This window comes from Anolis sagrei, chromosome 1, assembly GCF_037176765.1.
Source record: "Anolis sagrei isolate rAnoSag1 chromosome 1, rAnoSag1.mat, whole genome shotgun sequence".
NCBI lineage: Eukaryota > Metazoa > Chordata > Lepidosauria > Squamata > Dactyloidae > Anolis > Anolis sagrei.
This window is the reverse complement of record NC_090021.1, coordinates 233,815,220-233,833,025: the sequence shown is the minus strand read 5'-3', so window position 1 is coordinate 233,833,025 and position 17,806 is coordinate 233,815,220. Positions and strand designations below refer to the sequence as shown.

The 17,806-nt window shown below is 40.5% G+C and overlaps 1 protein-coding gene across 9 annotated transcripts in view; it reads left to right on the top strand.

The window, feature by feature from the left end:
• The window catches only part of SLC43A3 (solute carrier family 43 member 3), a 45,517-nt gene extending 29,101 nt beyond the window's left edge, over nt 1–16,416 (top strand). For all 9 annotated transcript variants that reach the window (XM_060771887.2, XM_060771877.2, XM_060771915.2 and 6 more), the window contains 10 exons: nt 5,099–5,145; nt 6,682–6,758; nt 7,011–7,103; nt 8,981–9,120; nt 10,018–10,154; nt 10,829–11,011; nt 12,201–12,320; nt 12,452–12,638; nt 13,449–13,572; nt 15,640–16,416. In XM_060771887.2, coding sequence (XP_060627870.2) covers nt 5,099–5,145; nt 6,682–6,758; nt 7,011–7,103; nt 8,981–9,120; nt 10,018–10,154; nt 10,829–11,011; nt 12,201–12,320; nt 12,452–12,638; nt 13,449–13,572; nt 15,640–15,789 — 1,258 coding nt within the window. In that variant the 3' untranslated portion in view covers nt 15,790–16,416. The remainder of the gene's footprint in view (nt 1–5,098; nt 5,146–6,681; nt 6,759–7,010; nt 7,104–8,980; nt 9,121–10,017; nt 10,155–10,828; nt 11,012–12,200; nt 12,321–12,451; nt 12,639–13,448; nt 13,573–15,639) is intronic.
• The last annotated feature ends 1,390 nt before the right edge of the window (nt 16,417–17,806 follow it).

The window sequence follows — 17,806 nt, the reverse complement described above, 5'->3', positions numbered from 1 at the left end:
CCTTTTCTTTTCTCCTCCCAGTCTATCAGAGTTGCCAGACTTTTGGAGTGATAAAAGCCTGTTATCTCTGACAATGCAGCCTGTCTCCATATGGCCCAGAGTGCTGGGAAGTTCATATTGACTTAATACCATTCTTCATATTCCCCTCACACACAGCTTGCCACCACAGTCAGCAGGAGCTGCACCCAAAGGAGGTAGAAATTGCTGCCAATTTCTCATGAGGCCTTTCCACAGTGCTGTTTATAAGCCGTGAGATCTCTCTTCAGAGCTCTTGAATTGAAGAGACATACTTGTATATCTTTGCTTTTATTCGTATGTCCAGCAAATTGAAAATGGTAAAATATTAGGGGTAGCAAAAGGAACTGACAGGTCAGGAGTGTATGGTGATAGGGGGATAAAGCAGACATCCATTGGGTTTTCTTGGAGTGTAACAGCAATGGGAAGTTGTCTCAAGTTCTGAGAGAGCTATTCACATAGCTTTACAGGCTACACCAGTTGTGGACATTTCATTGGGTGACTTCTGACTTTGGACTGAAGTGTTTGGCTGTGACTTCCAGTGATATGTACTAAGTGCAGCATGGGTGGGCTTTTGGAACTAAATCAGAATTGTTGCTTACATTGAATTTAGATGTTGTGTGGGGGAAGGGGGGACCATTGCCTTTTAAATTTTAACCTGGCTGCACTTGGCAAACTCTAGCAATGTGCCCCAAGGGCATCTACTGCTCGGTCCTGCAAAACTGCACTTATTTCCACAATTGTTTATTCATAGTTCAGCCTGAATGTGTGACTAGTACCAACATAATATTTTCAGTCTGAAATAAAATCTATAATGCCAATTATGTCCTGAGCTTGGAAGCTGGCAGATTATTTTAAATTATTAGGAACTCTCCGTCCACAATGAGGGACAAGGTATAAAAGTTTCAAAGATCATACTTCTCCTTGCACTGAGCTTTTAAAAATAATTAATTTCAGAAATTCTTAGTGTGCTCCAAGGAATAAATATTAACATTGTTAATGGAAATCATTAGTTTGTTATATTAATAATTACATTTTGTGTGCGAGTGTGCGCGCCTTCAAATCACCTGTCAACTTACAGTGACTCCACAAATTTCATAGAGTTTTCTTAGGCAAGAGATCGTCAGAGGTCATCTCATCAGTTTCTTCCTCTGTGAGAATGTATGTAGTAGCCCATTGCCATTGCTGTTTTTCCATCCTAGTATAAACCTGATCTGACCCTCTTTAGGTTCCAAGTTCAGACAGGATCTGGTGCCTTTAGTGTATTTAGAAAAATAATAACATTGTTATTTTAAAGGAAAACATAGGCAGTTAAAACTCCAGAGCTTCTGTACAATGCAGAACTTTATGGTTCTGAAAACTAGAGTTCATTCATTGCACAATCTTCCCTGGCTTTTTATGTTTGATCCCAAATTGTTGATAGGTGATAGAGGCAGAATAGTAATGAAATGCCATGCCAAAATTTGCTGTTCATTATACAAAAAGCTAAAGCAAAAGAGGAAAATTGTTTTCTATTATTGTCTCTCCCTTCCTCACATCCAAATCCAAATGAATGCGTGTAAAATAAACATTGTCCTTCTACAAATCTGTGGTGTGGATAAACTGAGAATGATATTGAATTGAAGATGTTTCATATTTAAAACAAAAAAGGGGGGAGGTGCAGAAAGAAGGAATACAAAAGGCCAAGGGGATGAACCAACTAAGAAAGGGTGACCAAAGTGTAGTCCACGTTCTGAGGTCCCCAATCCTTCAAGGGGGGGGGGGGTGAAGGGAGGCCCAAGAAACCTGCTTTTTTGCTCTTGGAAATCTCCAGGAGTAACATTTTTTTCTGTAATCCCAGCAGAATACACACACACACCCCTCAAAATCAAAAGTGGATATGTGTCCACTTCCAGTATTCTCCTTCTCTCGATATTTGGCATTTTGGAATGAGGATCCTCAGGGCAGAAACTATCTATATCTCTCCCATGCAGAATGGCTGCATTGTTTGGGATTTGCTTTTCTTTTTTTAGTTTTAAGGGGGAAAACATAAGAGAAACATATTTAGAGGATTAAAAAGTCTGCATGTGTAAACAAACCAGGCAGAGAGAAGCACTGTCCCTGTGCTCCACCATGTAACATCCAGTTCTAGAGCCCAAAGATCACCAAGGAAATGATTGGCAATCATTCCAGAACAGACAAACTTGTGCAATAATTGGGGCTAAAATTAACTGCCAAAAGCTATGGTCACAAACAGTGCCTCTGTGTGAAGAATGCATTTTTGAAGCCAGCCTCCATTAGTAATTATGAATCAAATGCATTGCTCTGACTGTAGTCCTGGAGGAAAAGGAGGTCACTGAATCCCAGTTATTCTAGTGTCTCTGTTAAGTTACTGTGAATCTGGTCCACTTTCTCCATTTTGAGGTTTTTATTATGATCAACCAGGAATAAGGAGCAGAGAGTGAGTGGGATTTATGTTTGCAGAATGGGTCCAAGTCCTTGGTCAACCAAACTGAATTGTATCAGAAAAGGGTCTGGTCACAATTCTGTGAAAGAAGCCTGCTATCGATGCCATTGTTGCTCCAAAGGTTCCTGTTACTGCAGCACAGGAAGCTGATAGTTGCTGCGACTGCATATTTGAGTTCCTTAATTGACCCAGAGTATTAATGTGGTGGGCAAAGTCATGCAACTCATGTGAGTAGTGGACTGATTAACCATATGCAGGAGGGCACATGCTGAGGAGGCAGACTGGGGTTCTCTCCTCCCACCCCTTTTAGCAGTCACATAACAAACTCCCATGACTTGTGCAAACATTTCCCTCCTGGAATTGCCCACCTCAGCATTCACACAGTGGGGTCATATTGTATCAAGGAAAATCTGACTGGACCAGCTTTCCAGCATTCACTAGAGCCAGAACCAAATTTATTTTTGCTCACTGGAGAGGCACATACCAAAGAAGGCAGGTTTCTTGTAACTCTCAGAATTAGTTGAAGAGGGAGTTTGAACAGGTGTAACTTTTCAAGCAAACTTCACCTGCTGAAATTCTCTCTTTTGGCCATGTTCAAGAAAAGGTAAACAGAGAATGTTTATTTCAAACTCCTTGCTTAGTATGGTAGATTTTAATATGCACTTTTATAGCCAACTACTGAAACTGCATTTTAATTGCTGTTTAAATAATACTGTGCCTTGATTGCTGTGTTGTGCAGTGATAATATAGTTAACTTTCCAAAATGTAACTGTAAACATATAATAACAAAATGCCAAATAAAAATAATTTCCCAACAGGTTGTACACAGTCTAAAACAAATGTAATAAGCATTTTGTCTGGAATGACTGGCACACCAGGAAACACTCTGAACTGGATGGTGATAACAGTGAGATTGAAATATTTGATTAAAGAACATACAGTTTTTGGTCTAGGAAGTTTTAGGTTTAGGGAGTACAAAATGTTTCCAGGAAACATAGGTTTTGTGATCTGTAAATAACAGTGGTGTGTGTGTGTGTACCAGCCAGAGGAATATTTGGACATGATTGCAGGGGTGTTGCAACAAAGGGAGCAAAATTTGGGTGTTACTCTTCCAGAAAAGAATTAGGTCCCCTCCCTCAGTGACATTTTAGTCACCAAATTCCTAGCATTTGCTAAGAGTGAGTTACTGGAAAGGCAGAATTTTTATCTGAGGGCAGTGTTCTTGTTTTGTCTCCCCAGAGGCTATAGTGGAGGGACAGAGGGTCAGAGCTCCACCAAACTGATCCAAGATCATGAGCATAGCTGTTGGCTCTGGATACTTCATCCTAGTTTCTTATGCAGTGGAGAAGCTGTATCATCACTGTACTAGCACAGTTGAAAAATACATGAAATATATGGCAAGTGTGATGAAGTTGTGTTGATTATTACATGTCTATATAGATCCAATAGCTGAAGGGCTCAGTCATTACAGGCTTTTAGTGAGTGACCCAAACCTTTCTAACCTTTTAAAAGATTTCTAACCCAATTATACATTGTGTTGCACAAATATACCTTCTCTCCCCAGGCAACTTAAATGCCTGCAAATTATTCACAAATTTAGTGATATAAAGGGGCTGCAAAACTCTCCCAGTTCCCACATACTAGGTAGCAGCCACTGTGATTGATATGGGCCTGTTCCTCTGGGAAGCAGCTGACTGACAGTCCCAATCTCCATTATGCAAAAGGGAAATTGTGACAGGGGTTTTGTTTCTGCCTGTTGCACTATAGATTGGAATGCCAGCTGCTTCCTGATCAACAGGCGAATAGACCACCATCAATATAAGTGGTTGCTGCTTAGTAACTGGACACTGGGGAGATCAGGTTGGGAGTCACTGTGTAGCACTATATCTGTGACAATAATGCATTTTTAACACAACAGGATTCCAGCCAATATTTTCAGAGACCAGTGCTAATCAATACGCCTTTTTGGGAAGGAGGAGTTTAATCACCCCCCCCCCTCAGAATATTCTTCCTCTGAAGCTTTTTATTGGAAAGAAATTTCTCAATGGTTTGAAAGAGGTTTTATTCTCCCAGTATAAATAGAAGTTTCAGAACAGAGAGCTATTTCTCTCGATTACAGCAGGGGAGCACATGAAGTATGTTGTGATCCCCAAATTAATTGGCATCTCCAGCAGGTGTTATTTTCCTTTGCATCTGCAAGTATTCTTTCTTGCATGTAGTTTAGTATGGAATGAGATCTGAGGCTTTAAATAAATATATTAATAAGCCTGACAGGATCTGAGCCCATTTTTAAAAGACAGTTTTATTTCCTCTGCTCTGTTTGATTATTTTCTCTACTCTCTAATTTTACCCTTCCCCTCCTCTTCCTCAGCACAGTTCTCTTTTTCTTTATTCTCAGTTTCCCCCATCTCTTCCTTCAATTCCAGATTTTCTCATATTGATGCCTGTTTTCTGCTGTATTGCCCATAGTTCCCACATCTGCCTACCCATTTGCTCCAAAAAAGAAAAAAAGAAAGGGAAAGTGCTTAGTGTGTCTGATGGGAACTGAAAAGACAAATTAATTCATCTGCCTAGTTATGTGCCCACAACCAATTTCCTATTTAGTAACTCAGGGGAAGGGATCTCTTTGTCTTCCAGATCTGCCTACACCTCTGGCACCCTTCTCATTGCATTTTCTACAGCAGGTGAGTGGTCTGCCTTCTTTATGAAGATAATAGAATCTAGAAATAGAGTCAGCAGGTATCATTCAACATAGTTTTTAGAGACTTACCTTTTCCCACTTGCATTCTGTGCAAAGTTCAGAATATTAGCTGCAAGTCAGGGGAAGGGTCTTGTATATTTAACAGCAAACAAATGTGGATAGGCATCATATAAAGGTCAAGGACCTAATATTCATATATTCTGTTACCAAAAGGGTAAGACCCCAGCCTTTTTGTTGCTATCTGCTTCATTTTACTTCCAGGAAGAGGACTCTTTGGATCTCCAGATGTTTTGCTTTGGGACATCTAGAGTTTCTGATCATTGGCCATGCTGATGGGGACTTTCTGGGCATTGGCATCAGAAACATTTGAAAGAATAAAGGAGGGATATCCAGATTTCAAAACAAACATACCAGTTAGGCATGAAGTTTTCTTGGTGGGAGCAGTTGAGCTGAATTGTGCCAGCCTGAATGGCCAAACCAGCCGCTGTCATTCAGATCATTCTGATGTGAACAGGGAGCTTTGTCTGAATAGCTTATTGTGTCTGTGGATGTGTGAAAACACTATCAGTTGTATAAATGAATTTCATATAAATTTAATAAATAGAGCATGTACATTTTTTATGTAATGAAGCCAGTGTGCCATAGTTTGTTGGACTGAAACTCTATGATATATGTGTAATATGCCTCTCAATGGCAAGGAGGAAGTTTTCTTTCTTTCCTCCATATTCCCTTTTGGAAGACTGTTAGTTACTTCCTGTGTGCTGCTAGATCCCTTAGACAGGTCTTCCTCAATTTCCTTACAGATGTATTGCACTTCAATTCCCATCAATGTCAGTCCATGCTTTAAGATTTTTGGGAGTTACTACAGAGCCGTTGGAGGATGTCAGGTTGAGGAAAGTGGTTACAAATGTGCAGGCCATTTGTAACCACTGGGATAAAAAAAGGAATAACACATCCCTGGCTGGCATCCTGGGCTAATCCCTAGATAGCTTCAAAAATGAATGAATTATTTTCTTCCCTGTTATATGGGAAATGTGATGTCAGATTTTACACTTGGGTGGCATGTGGGGGGGGGGGGGGGGTTCTTTGTATCAGTGTGATGATTGGAGCATTGTAAGTCAGAATGTATTGTCAAAGGCTTTCATGACTGACATCACTGGGTTGTTGTAGGTTTTTTGGCCTGTATGGCAATGTTCTAGAAGCATTCTCTCCTGACGTTTCGCCTGCCATAGATGCAGGCGAAATGTCAGAAGAGAATGTTTCTAGAACATGGCTATACAGCCCGAAAAACCTACAACAACCTTGTAAGTCAGAATATTTGTATGACATATTTTTATAAAAGATGAACAACGCATATGGCTCATTTTTTGGTATTGGGCATTTCAATATGTGTCACATATACAAAGCACAGGAAATTGATTAGGTTGGGTTGATGCCCATCTGTGTCTGTATTATGTGAGCATGGTGGGCCTGTGGCTTTGGCAGGCCTTCCACTGATACTTTTCTTCTTCCCTTGCAGCCACTGCAGTGATGCTATTTCCAGCACTATCCTTTCTGTCTGTGGGTGGTATCCTGCTTATTCTCACCAACATGCAGGTTAGATGTTCTTCTCTCTCTAGTCTTCTTTGAGGGGAGAGGTGGAACTGGGAAAGGGAGAAAAACCTTCATGACTTCAGGGCAGGGATGGGACTGGCCTGCTTCTTAAAGAATGCTTTGTTTGTGTAACAACAGATTCATATCAGATACAGTTTTATTGCTTCTAGACAATCACTCTGTGAAATGTGGGGGATATGTTTCCAGACTTGCAATTAAAATGCGAAATTCTCTCTCTTTACATTCTTTCTCCAGGTTGGGAACCTATTTGGAAAAAATCGTTCTACTGTCATTACCCTCTACAATGGGGCTTTTGACTCTTCATCTGCTGTATTTCTTGTCATTAAGGTTGGTGTCTGTTTTCTAAAGAGCAAGAAAGAAGGACACTTGCTACCATTTTTTAAAAAACAAAAACAAAAAACAACCCACCTCCCAGTCAACAAGCTCTTTATTTTGTTCTTGTTGTGGAATTTCCTGGCTACTTTTTTTTAGACTACAACACCCAGAATCCTCCAGTCAGCACAGTCACTATCAATTGGTGGGTGCTTGGATAGTGCTGCTGTCTTTCACATGCACTAAGTTAGCACCTTGATCATAGAACCATCAAAACTTCCATTATCTTTGGCATGGAAATGAGTGTGGTTGGCTGCACATCCAAGACATCACTTCTCATTCATCCTACCTATCATCACCATTATTTTTAAGTACCGAACTGGCAGTTATTTTAGACAGAGAGTAAAAACAGTCTGGTTTACAAATATCTTTTTCCCAGTTAAACGTACTAGTAGATACCTCTATCTATTTTTATGGCCAGAAGAAGGGCAAGTAGCAGTCTTAACGGAGCAATAAATAAATAAATAAATAAATAAATAAATAAATAAATAAATAAAATAGAGGATGGAGCCCGAAGAAATAGTCCTTAAGACCATAACCAATACTGTTTCTCCCTTTGTTATTTTTTCTGACCTTGAAGGTGCAAAAGGCTTGAAGCCAATTGTTGAGTCAGCCAGAACCTGGAATAAGCCTTCCAGGAATTGGCTGAGTCAATTTACTTGTGGCTCTCCATACTCATTAGGGTGGCATGCAGCAGAGGAACTTGGCAAAGCCAGTGCCTGGATGAACTGCACTTCTGAGGATTCTGGGAGTTGTGGTCCAAGAAAGTAAATGCTTCCAAACTCAGGATGCATATCACATCTCCTCTGATCAAGTGGTGTTAGTTATCCATTTCTATTAATTGATCCTAGCAAGGCATCCTGGGATTCTGTCTCTGGTCAGGGTCCCAACAAGGAGCCTTTGCTTTTAATTTACTAAGTGACTTTGTTTCTCATTCTAATGAAGCTGATAGACCCAAGAACCTCCTGAATGGATTATTGGAGATATTCATAGTACCATTCTTCACCAGTGCTGCAGTACACAGCAGAAGTCTGTGCTTTGTTTATGATTGCAGCCTTCTGTAATGCAACGAATCTTGGAGGCATTTTTGTTGACACTATCAATTTATGCACTGAGCCAAAAGACTGCTGTGATTTGGTGGGAGAACTCATGTGAACTACAAAAAAGTAAATTTTGGATGATGAAAGCTTGGGGAGAATGAACCATAGTTGCATAACTTCAAGTAGAAAGTTGTGGTTAAAAAGTGGAAGACTTGTCAACCCACAAGGTTTCTCTTCCAGCTTTGGCTTAGCCCTGCATATATGTGACATGGTGTTGCTTCCTTAATTCATGACTCAGTTTCCTTGAGTTATATTACAGTGATTTTTTTCTGCATAGTCAGGAAATCAAGGTGTGATTTGCTGACGCAACATGTGTTTGGTTTTATGGTTCTTCCTGAAAATGAGTAATGGAGCAGCAAAGACCAAGACATCCCTTCTGCCAAAGGCTTTTTTGGTGAAAGATGTAGGAAAATGCTTTCTCAAGGAGTAAACAGAAGGAAAGTTAGTGTGGAGGGAGTTTCAACTGGGATGGTGACTGTAACGGCAGGCAACAAAGATGTTGCTGCTAGCACCTATGATTCTTTGGTGGCCAAATTAGATGTAGCATTTAAAAAGAATAAAGAAATTCTGGGGACTGATAAAAAAAACTGTAGTAGGTGGGGAGTGAACTGTAGCAGTGGGAATTGAGTCTTTATTACTCTGTTGAGGTCCTGAAGCACTCCAGTAATAATTGCAAATTGACCAGAGTAAAAGGTAGCAAAGATACCTCAGGTGTCTGGTGTTTGCCCACAGTTGCTGTACGAACAGGGCCTTGCGCTGAGAACCATGTTCCTCTTCATCTCAGCCTGCAGTGCCTGGCACTTGGTTCGGACATTCTTCCTGATGCCCCGTCGCCATATTCCTTACCCACTGCCCCCAGGATATACGTATGGGTAAGCAGCACTTCTCCGTAACCTTGTCAGATATGTATCTGAACTCCTTTCTTTTCCCTATCTTTAAAAACACCAGTCTAACTCCTTCTTTGTCTGTCTTTCTGTGGCTATAGTTAGACTTGTTTGCGTGCCACTTGTAGCTTGCCTCTAAGTCAGACTATGATTTGTGAAATCTGCCTCACGAGGAAGTATGTAAAGAAAGGAAGTACATCTTGTGAGTTATCCATTTCACCATTACCAGATATATCTATGTGTACAATCAAAACATTTAAGGAAGAAAAAGTAATAAGTGTCAATTCAAATATAATCTGAGTCTTACTTCTAGTGATGAGAGATAGCAACATTGGAGTTTTCGCTTTCTTGTGACTCCTTTTTTGTAAATTTGATTTTCCTTTTTAATTAGTTTTAATTTTATTATATGTTGCACTAAGCTAAATAAACATAACACATACAATAGAAAATACATAGAAAACACAACACTTACAAACAACATTAAATATAACTTCCGTTTTTTTCACCAGCTATAAGCCTAATTCAATCTGTCCCTTTATGTTTCTGCATCTTACACATCCCTGAAATTTAAAATTTACAAACTGTCAAATCCAAATATTATCCACTCATTCCCTTTTTATGCAAAAAAAATCCATAAAAAGTTTCAAATCCATATATATATATATATATATATATATATATTCATAATTTATGCGTTTTATGGAAAGTTTTGGGAACTTTATTGACTTGGCTTTGTGATCTTCCTGTTATGTGACATCATCTGAAATAATTGCTAGAATCCATCTTGTACTCAGATACCATTCTCTGCTTATCTGTAGCACTCCTGCTTTAGCTCTTTGTATTGGAAACAGGAGTCAAGTGCGAGTTATATTTCCTGTGTCTCAGGATGAGCTGTCGGAGGAGATCTCAATCATATCGTACCTATGAAGAAAAACGTGGCCCCGGTAGCCTGGATGAGGGTCAGGACTCAGGGAATTTGCATCCTGACTCAGCACTCAATGAAGAAAATGCCACTACTAAAGGTAGATACTGAGACTAGTTTGCAGCATATATAGTTGGGGATTCTAACTAGTGTATCTTTATTATTGTCAGGACTGCCATGTGGGATAATACCTTAGTCTTTCTAGATGGGTATTTTCAGCTATATTATATTATTTTGCCAATAATGTGAAAGACCATCGGTTTTCCTCCCAATGTGCCTAGGGTCGGTATTACAATTTGTACAATTGTTTGTTTATTTCCTGAAAATTATCTAGAGATTGGTGGATGAAGGCTTATGGAATGGCACCATTCCATGGGCCACCACTGTTAGTGGCACTGTTTTAGATAACTTGCTAGGACCTGCTGCACAGGAACTCTTTATGCAGGTTTACTAAACTAACTGATCTTGAAGAAGGATTTGGATTCTCATTCTCTCTCTCTCTCTTTCTCTCTCTCCCCCCCCTCCCCCGCACCCAAGTTAGGACCTGTCCAGGTAGCTGCAGCTGGTTCCTAAGCGGAACAGGAAGTTGCTGTTTAACAACTATCCCACACTGTCTGGGCTTAGGTGCCCTGGGGATGCAGGATGGCTGTCTCTTTCCTGTAAACCTGTTTTTGCATTTTCTGAAACAGTAGCAAAGTATAATTGTGGTGGGTGTGTCTTCATATCTGTAACAGTAATGCAAATACACCATCTGATCTATAACTTTCTTTTTAGGTCATACTGAAACAACACGGAACACCAAGGAGCCAGCTGTTGTTTCCTTCTGGAGCTGTGTCTTCTCCCAATTGTTTTTCTGGCATCTGATGTGGCTGTCAGTGATGCAGTTGCGCCACTATCTCTTCATTGGAACCCTCAACCCTATGCTGATACAGCTGTCTGATAAAGATGCAACTCTTGGTATGGTAAAGCACAGTGAAACCAGGGCAGGGGAAGTGGGGACTTTGTTGGAGGAAGAGAATAGAATCCACAAGCAAAATTAGACATGGAGGAAGGTGGTAATGGATTTAGAGGAGGATGGAACCTATGAGCAAATTTAGGCATAGAGGAAGAATTACTGAGATGAATGGGTTTGGGACAGCAGAACAGAAGAGTGCAGAGAGAGAGAAAATAGTTAGGGGAGATCTTTCCTGACTCAATAAGTCAGATTCTTAGACCTTTGAGAAAGGACTGTATTGAAAGAATATGATGTGTTCAATTTTTAGTTCTCTGTCTTTTTGTGAATATACATGTAGAACTAAATGCATGCAGTCCCCGAGTTACAAACATCCAACTTACAAGTTAAGAATGGGGGTGAGGCAACATGAAGTGAGAGAAATCTACCCCTTAAAGGGAAATTCACTCCTAGAAGAGTTATCATGGGGAAAAGGAGGCTCCACTGAAGCTTTCTCACCAATCCTTGTTTCAACAACAAGCCAAATATTTCAAAATGCAATTATCACAGGGACAGAAAGTGAGGTGAAACAGACAGCAAAACAACTATCACAGGGGTGTTAAACCTTCCCTATGTTGTCCAAAGTTTGTGTAGGTGTGTGCGTGTGGCTATAGTTGCACTTAAAAATGTACCTGTCCCAACTTTCATACAAATTCAACTTAAGAACAAATCTAATTTCTTCTTAACTTTGAGGCTGTAGTTGAATACACCATGCTCTTCAGCAAAAACCTTTCTCAGGAGCATAAGGATCTCTCAAACGCAGACAGAGGGCTGGGATCCTATGGGTGACATGCTAGCCTAATGTTGGCATTTGTCATTGTGAATGGAGGCATTTGACCCTTCCTTTGGGCAGCAACTCCCATCTCCCTCAAAAGAGCTTCCAAAACAGCTTCCAAAACAGCTATATATTAGCCAGCGGAAGAGCATCTGTCTATGTTCCTATAGCCAGGCACACAAGAACCTCAGTCAAGAGAAGTAAAAGCTGCCTCAATCTGGAAAACCACTGGAGTACTAAGAAGTAAAGATTTTAATGTTCCTTCTAGCCTCAGACAGATATCTAGCATGGGTTATATATATGAAAATTCTGGTATAATGGAGAAAGACTCCTTGTGGGGATTTTGTTCTTGTTTTTAATTCCTCTTTTTCTATCAACAGTGAGCCACTACACCAATGCTTTTGCCTTCACTCAGTTATGTGGAGTCCTCTGTGCCCCCTGGAATGGGCTTATTCTTGATCGTCACAAACGTGGACAGAAAAAGCAGGGAAGTTCCCAGGGTATGAAAATCTGTCAACTTTGTCTCCCTTGTAAAGCATTGTCTCTCTTGTAAAACTGCCCTCTGGTGCTTTGGGGGTCCCTTGATCTCACTCTGCATTCTCTCCAGCTGGAGTCAATATCTGTCTTTCAGGTGTACCAGATTCACTTGCGGACTTGCGTTCCTGTGTGCTGTCGTTGCTCATCACAGTGTTGCAGTGCATTGCATTCTCAATCTGTGCCTCCATTCCAGTGCTGTCCGTACAATATGCCACCTTCATCTTGCAGGTTCTGAGCCGTTCCTTCCTCTATGGAGGCAATGCTGCTTTCTTGGCTATTGCGTAAGTAACTGTCTGTTGGCAAAAAGGGGGAAAGAGAAAGAAAAAGAGAAGGTTGAAAAGCATGGGGGGCGGGCGGGTTGGTATGTAGTCTGGAATCCTGTTGGTGGCATATTTTGGCATCATTGCAGTTGCTCCAGGGATCTTGCAGGAAGAGGTATTTAGATTCCTTGTACAGCAGCATCACCAGACTCTTTCTGTTTTAGGAGTGTTTTAGGAGTCCTTCCTTTAAACTGAGAAGCATCTTCCAGAGTTTGTAGCACAACTGCCATTTTTTCTGCATATTTTTTGAGTCTGGTCTATGTCAAATGCAGAAGATTGAGTTAGATGGGGCATTAATCCAGGTTTTGAATGGTTCTGATTTGCAGTGTAAACATGCATATAAAAGTAGGCAGAGTATTGTAGGTTTGCAGACCTGCTGTGGATGGTGGTGGGTTTTCTGGTTTTGTTTTGTTTGGTGGGGGTTCTGATTAAGGGTTCATTCCTGGTTAAATTACTTTAGGTGCAGTCCTTTCTGTATACAAATCCGTGAATTAAATCTATTGAATGCTACATTTGCCACTGTCATGGATCATGAAATATTAATGCAGGTGCAACAAACAAGCAGTTTGTACTGTTCTCTAACCTGATAAGGGATGCAGCATCTTTAGAAAGGCATCTCTCTTTTTTAAAAAGAAGAAGTGGAGAAGAATCAGAGCAGTGGCAGTTTACAGTGAAGATAAGGAAAAAGAAAGGCCAGTTCATAAGGCTTTTTGCAATGGACTTCTCTTTTCCCATAAATATTTATTTTCTCTCTGTGTTGTGTTTTTGTAGCTTTCCTCTGGAACACTTCGGGAAGCTATATGGTCTTATAATGGGACTCTCGGCTGTGGTTTCTCTCCTACAGTATCCCTTTTTCTCGCTCATCAAGGGCCCACTCAAAGAGGATCCCTTTTATGTGAGTGTTTTTTAACCCAGTGGGTTTCTTTCACTGTGCAGCAGTCACTATCTCAGTTGGGGATCTACTAGCTGAGATCCAACATTGAACAGGTGGAGGGTAATGCTCCTTCCATCTGAGCAGCTGTCAAGCCCAGGGAGAGAGCTCTGAAATTGCTGCTTATTGGTAAGGATGGGATGGAGGCAGGAAGAAATGGCAGTTACTCTCAGCTTGGTGGAGGAAAGGCACAAAGGTGCACTCACGGATGGAAGTGCAATCTCCTTTTCCTCCTCCTGGGAGCTGAGAGCAGCAGTGTCTTCATTATCTGAGTTGTCTCCCCTTATCTTCTGGACCCCTTTGTCTTATCCAAAAAGAGACTGGTATGTGAATGTGTCACCAAACGGATCCTGCTCATTACGTTGAAATGAGGTTTGGCAATACTGCACAGGGCAGGAGTGAGGAATCCCAGACCCTGAGTTCAAATCTTCCAGATAGGCACATTCCTTTCTCCATGAAATCAGCATTTGGATGTCTCCTAGCTTCTGTATGGAACATTTCCACAATTATAAAATTTTGAAGGGCTTCTTTTAGTGTCAGTAAGCACTTTAAGTTTATGTATGCTGACATTTTTGCTTTTGTCCACCTCTGGAATGAAGCCTCTGACAACGTCTTTGAAATTGAATGTGGTCCTTGGGCTGAAAGAGGATGCCCACCCTATGCAAAAACCTAGTGAAGTTCAAATTATTAATATTTTTAATTATTTTATCAATTATTTGACACAAACAATCTAATATACAATCAGAAAATATACATTCAAAAATACGGAGATGTGTCTAGATCTATATTCAAATGGCAAGTTGTGCAAAATAAGTATAACTTACTTTACCATTCACTAGAATTCAAGACATTTTCAAAGTGAAATCCATGCAAACTGTTCTTAACTAGAATTATTGGTTACTTTGTTTTAGGAAAAACAGTTTCAATCTGGATAATAGCAATAGAACGACCAGTTCAAATTATCCCCCCCCCCCCCCCCGTGGAGTCATTTACATTAATATGTGCCCAGTAAACGTGATAAGCTGTAGAAAGGGATATGGCACACCTGGCGTTTAGTAGGTGTGTTCATGAGAGCAGTTTGGTAACAAGAGGCTCTGTGAACATAACTGTTGAAAATCCCTCTTTTGCCCAAATATTTGTCAGGATTCAGAGGAGGATGAACCAGAACTCATATCTTCTAGGAATACAATTGGGACATTTAAGATTTCATTTCAACACACTCCTTTTCACTTATAGGCTTTTCTGTATCTAAGTCCCAAATTGAATATGCACATAAAAAACTTAAATAACCTCAGCCATAGCCATTCTCAGAACCAAACTAGGCCTGTGTGTGGCCAGCTATGGATCTTAATCTGCATTGGGAAGTCCTTGAAGTCAGGGATGTGACATGAATGGTAGCCTGATATTCATCAAGGAAGAAGGTTCTGCTTTGTTGACCAGTCAAAACTAAAGGGTTGCAATTGTAGCATTGCTATTTATGTCAGATCTGGCAATTTAGTGGCCTATGTGTTCTGCCAGTTCCAGATTACTGGATGCAATTTACAGGAACATAGGCTTTCCATTCCCTTTCATGGGCTCTTATGTGCCTGCTCAACCTTTGTGGTTTACAAATAGCTCAGGAGACTGGGTGGCAAATGTTTATGCTTGCATAAGGACTCTGATGAACATTGCTCAAGGTGTAACATCATAGAGAACCCCAGAAATTTCACCTGACTAGACCTGGACTTTGCCTTTTCAACCCAAATTCTGAAACATCTGTGAGCAACCTGAAATCTGTTCAACTAACTCCTTTTAAGTACTGCTTCCCAAGCTGTGTAATGGTTGCTAGAAGGCAACCAGGTGAGCTTCATGTCTGATTCAACTGGCCACTGATTGGTTGGGAAGTGGATTGAAAGGGCTCCCTTGTGCTATTGCCCATCTGAATGGCAGTCACCCAGCCAGATCTCCTCTTCTGTGTGCTTGTGGAAATATGTATATTTTCCCAGGGTCAGATACATACTTGAAGTTTGATAATATTTCCTTTCTTTTCAGGTGAATATTGGCCTCATAATCTTAATGCTATTGGCTTTGGTTAACCCTTTCATAGTGTGGCGGGAGTGCAGGCGGCGACAGAAGGAACATGATGAAATGCATAGTTCAACTATCCCTGTCTTGAAACCTGGCCTTGAGTCTTCCATTTGAGCCTTTCCCTGCATTGACTTTGGAAACCTCTAAAACTTAACAAAAAGGGAACTTTAAGAAGAAAAGGAAGACCTGTAAAGGGAATCAAAGAGCATACTGTGAGGATAAGCCTTGTCTCCTTGTGAGCCCTTCTGCCAGGAAAATGTGTCATAATCCAACACTATCAGCCACACTTAAGCGCCTTGAAACAAGTGACTAAAACATATAACTTTGGGTTGGATTTCCACATCTGTGTTTCAAAAGCCAGATTGTTCATAGCTCTTTCTTTATAAGGCATTATTTTTCTAGGTATTAAATTTACATTTTATGTTCCTAAAACGGGAGGATTAAGATGTATTTTTAGGTATTTTTATTTTGATATTTTATAGAGCTATATTTTTGTGGGTCATGTACAAATGCCAGTACTATCACTAGTTTAACATTTTCCAGTCAGAGTGTTTAACATGTCTGAAAAGTATTGTTTTTAAGAAGTGGAGTTTTTCCCATTTTTTCTATCATGGTCTGGAAGTAATTTAAAAACCATATGCTCTCATGGTTTTGGATTTTTAAAGATATTTTAAGGAACCAAGGTCCATACTCAGTTCCAAAAAAGGAAAAAAATTAAGCCATTAAAGCACTTGAATAACATTTTTGTTTTTATTATAAGAAAAACAAGGGAGGAAACCAATTACCAGTCTACACACGGCAAGAAGAAGGCCCCCTGGAATTACTGTTAAGGAATTGGTGGTGGGGACCCAACAAGGCTCAATGCTGAATTAAAAATGTATCATAAAGGACCTAAATGTATGAAAACATATAGGTTTGGAGTTCCCTTTCTCTTTCCGTTGTTAGTTATTCATGAGTCTTGAGAACATGACTATTGGCTTCCTTTCTTTGTCAGAAAGCCAGAGCTCTAGTTATTTAAGAAGGGACCTTTCGGTTTGGACATCACTAGAGAAACATACACCACCCTGTGTTGTCAAAGGCTTTCATGACTGGAATCACTGAGTTGCTGTGAGTTTTCCGGGTTGTATGGCCATGTTCCAGAAGCATTTTTTCCTAACATTTTTCCCACATCTATGGCAGGCATCCTCAGAGGTTGTGAGGACTGTTGGAAACTAGACAAATGAGATATATATCTGGGGAATGTCCAAGTTGGGCTATGGCAACAGCTGCAAGGCTATTCAATATTAATCAATGTGGCCAATTGCAACATTCACACTTGCCTCACGCAGACAAGAGTTCTTTCTCCCACCCTGGACATTATTCCACAGATATATAAACCTCCCTTGCCTAGTTTCAAACAGACCTCACAAACTCTGAGGATGCCTGCCATAGATATGGGTAAAATGTCAGGAGAAAATGCTTCTGGAACATGGCCATACAGCATGGAAATCTCACACCAACCAAATACCATACTTTTTATTCTTTAAAAGGGTCATCAGATCTCATGGCCTGGCTCTGGGTTTCTGGTTTCATTGGTCATCCTCAGATAAGCTGCAAATTCACTTGTTTTTGGATTTAACTCCAAGTCAAGATGAAAGTGCTAGGTGCAAATGTCTAGCTCATCTATGAAAACAGCCTGCAACAAGCAAATATTAGTTGGTGGTCTCCAGACCCGTAGCCAGGATTTTGATTCGGGGGGGAGGAGGGCTGAGTCTGAGCGAAAGAAGGTCTACCCTAGCAAACCTTTTGTATCATTACTCCAATACCCCCATGCATATGGGATATATTGAGTATGGTGATCAGATCATGATATGAATAAACATAACAGTTTAAATAATGTGCCAGTAAGGCCTTCTCGCGGACCACCATGAGAATTTCGGGGGGGGGGGGGGCTGAAGCCCCCTAAGGTCCCCCCCCCCCCCGCCTACATGCCTGGTGGTCTCCCATCCAAGTACTAACCAGGGCTGACGCTGCTTACATCAGTCTAAATTAAATGTTCCTTAAATCATCTCTCTAAGTGAGTGAGAAGAAGTAATCCCCATGCTTTCCTTGATTTGGAAACAGCACTTTAACTGAATGTTATTTTCTAATT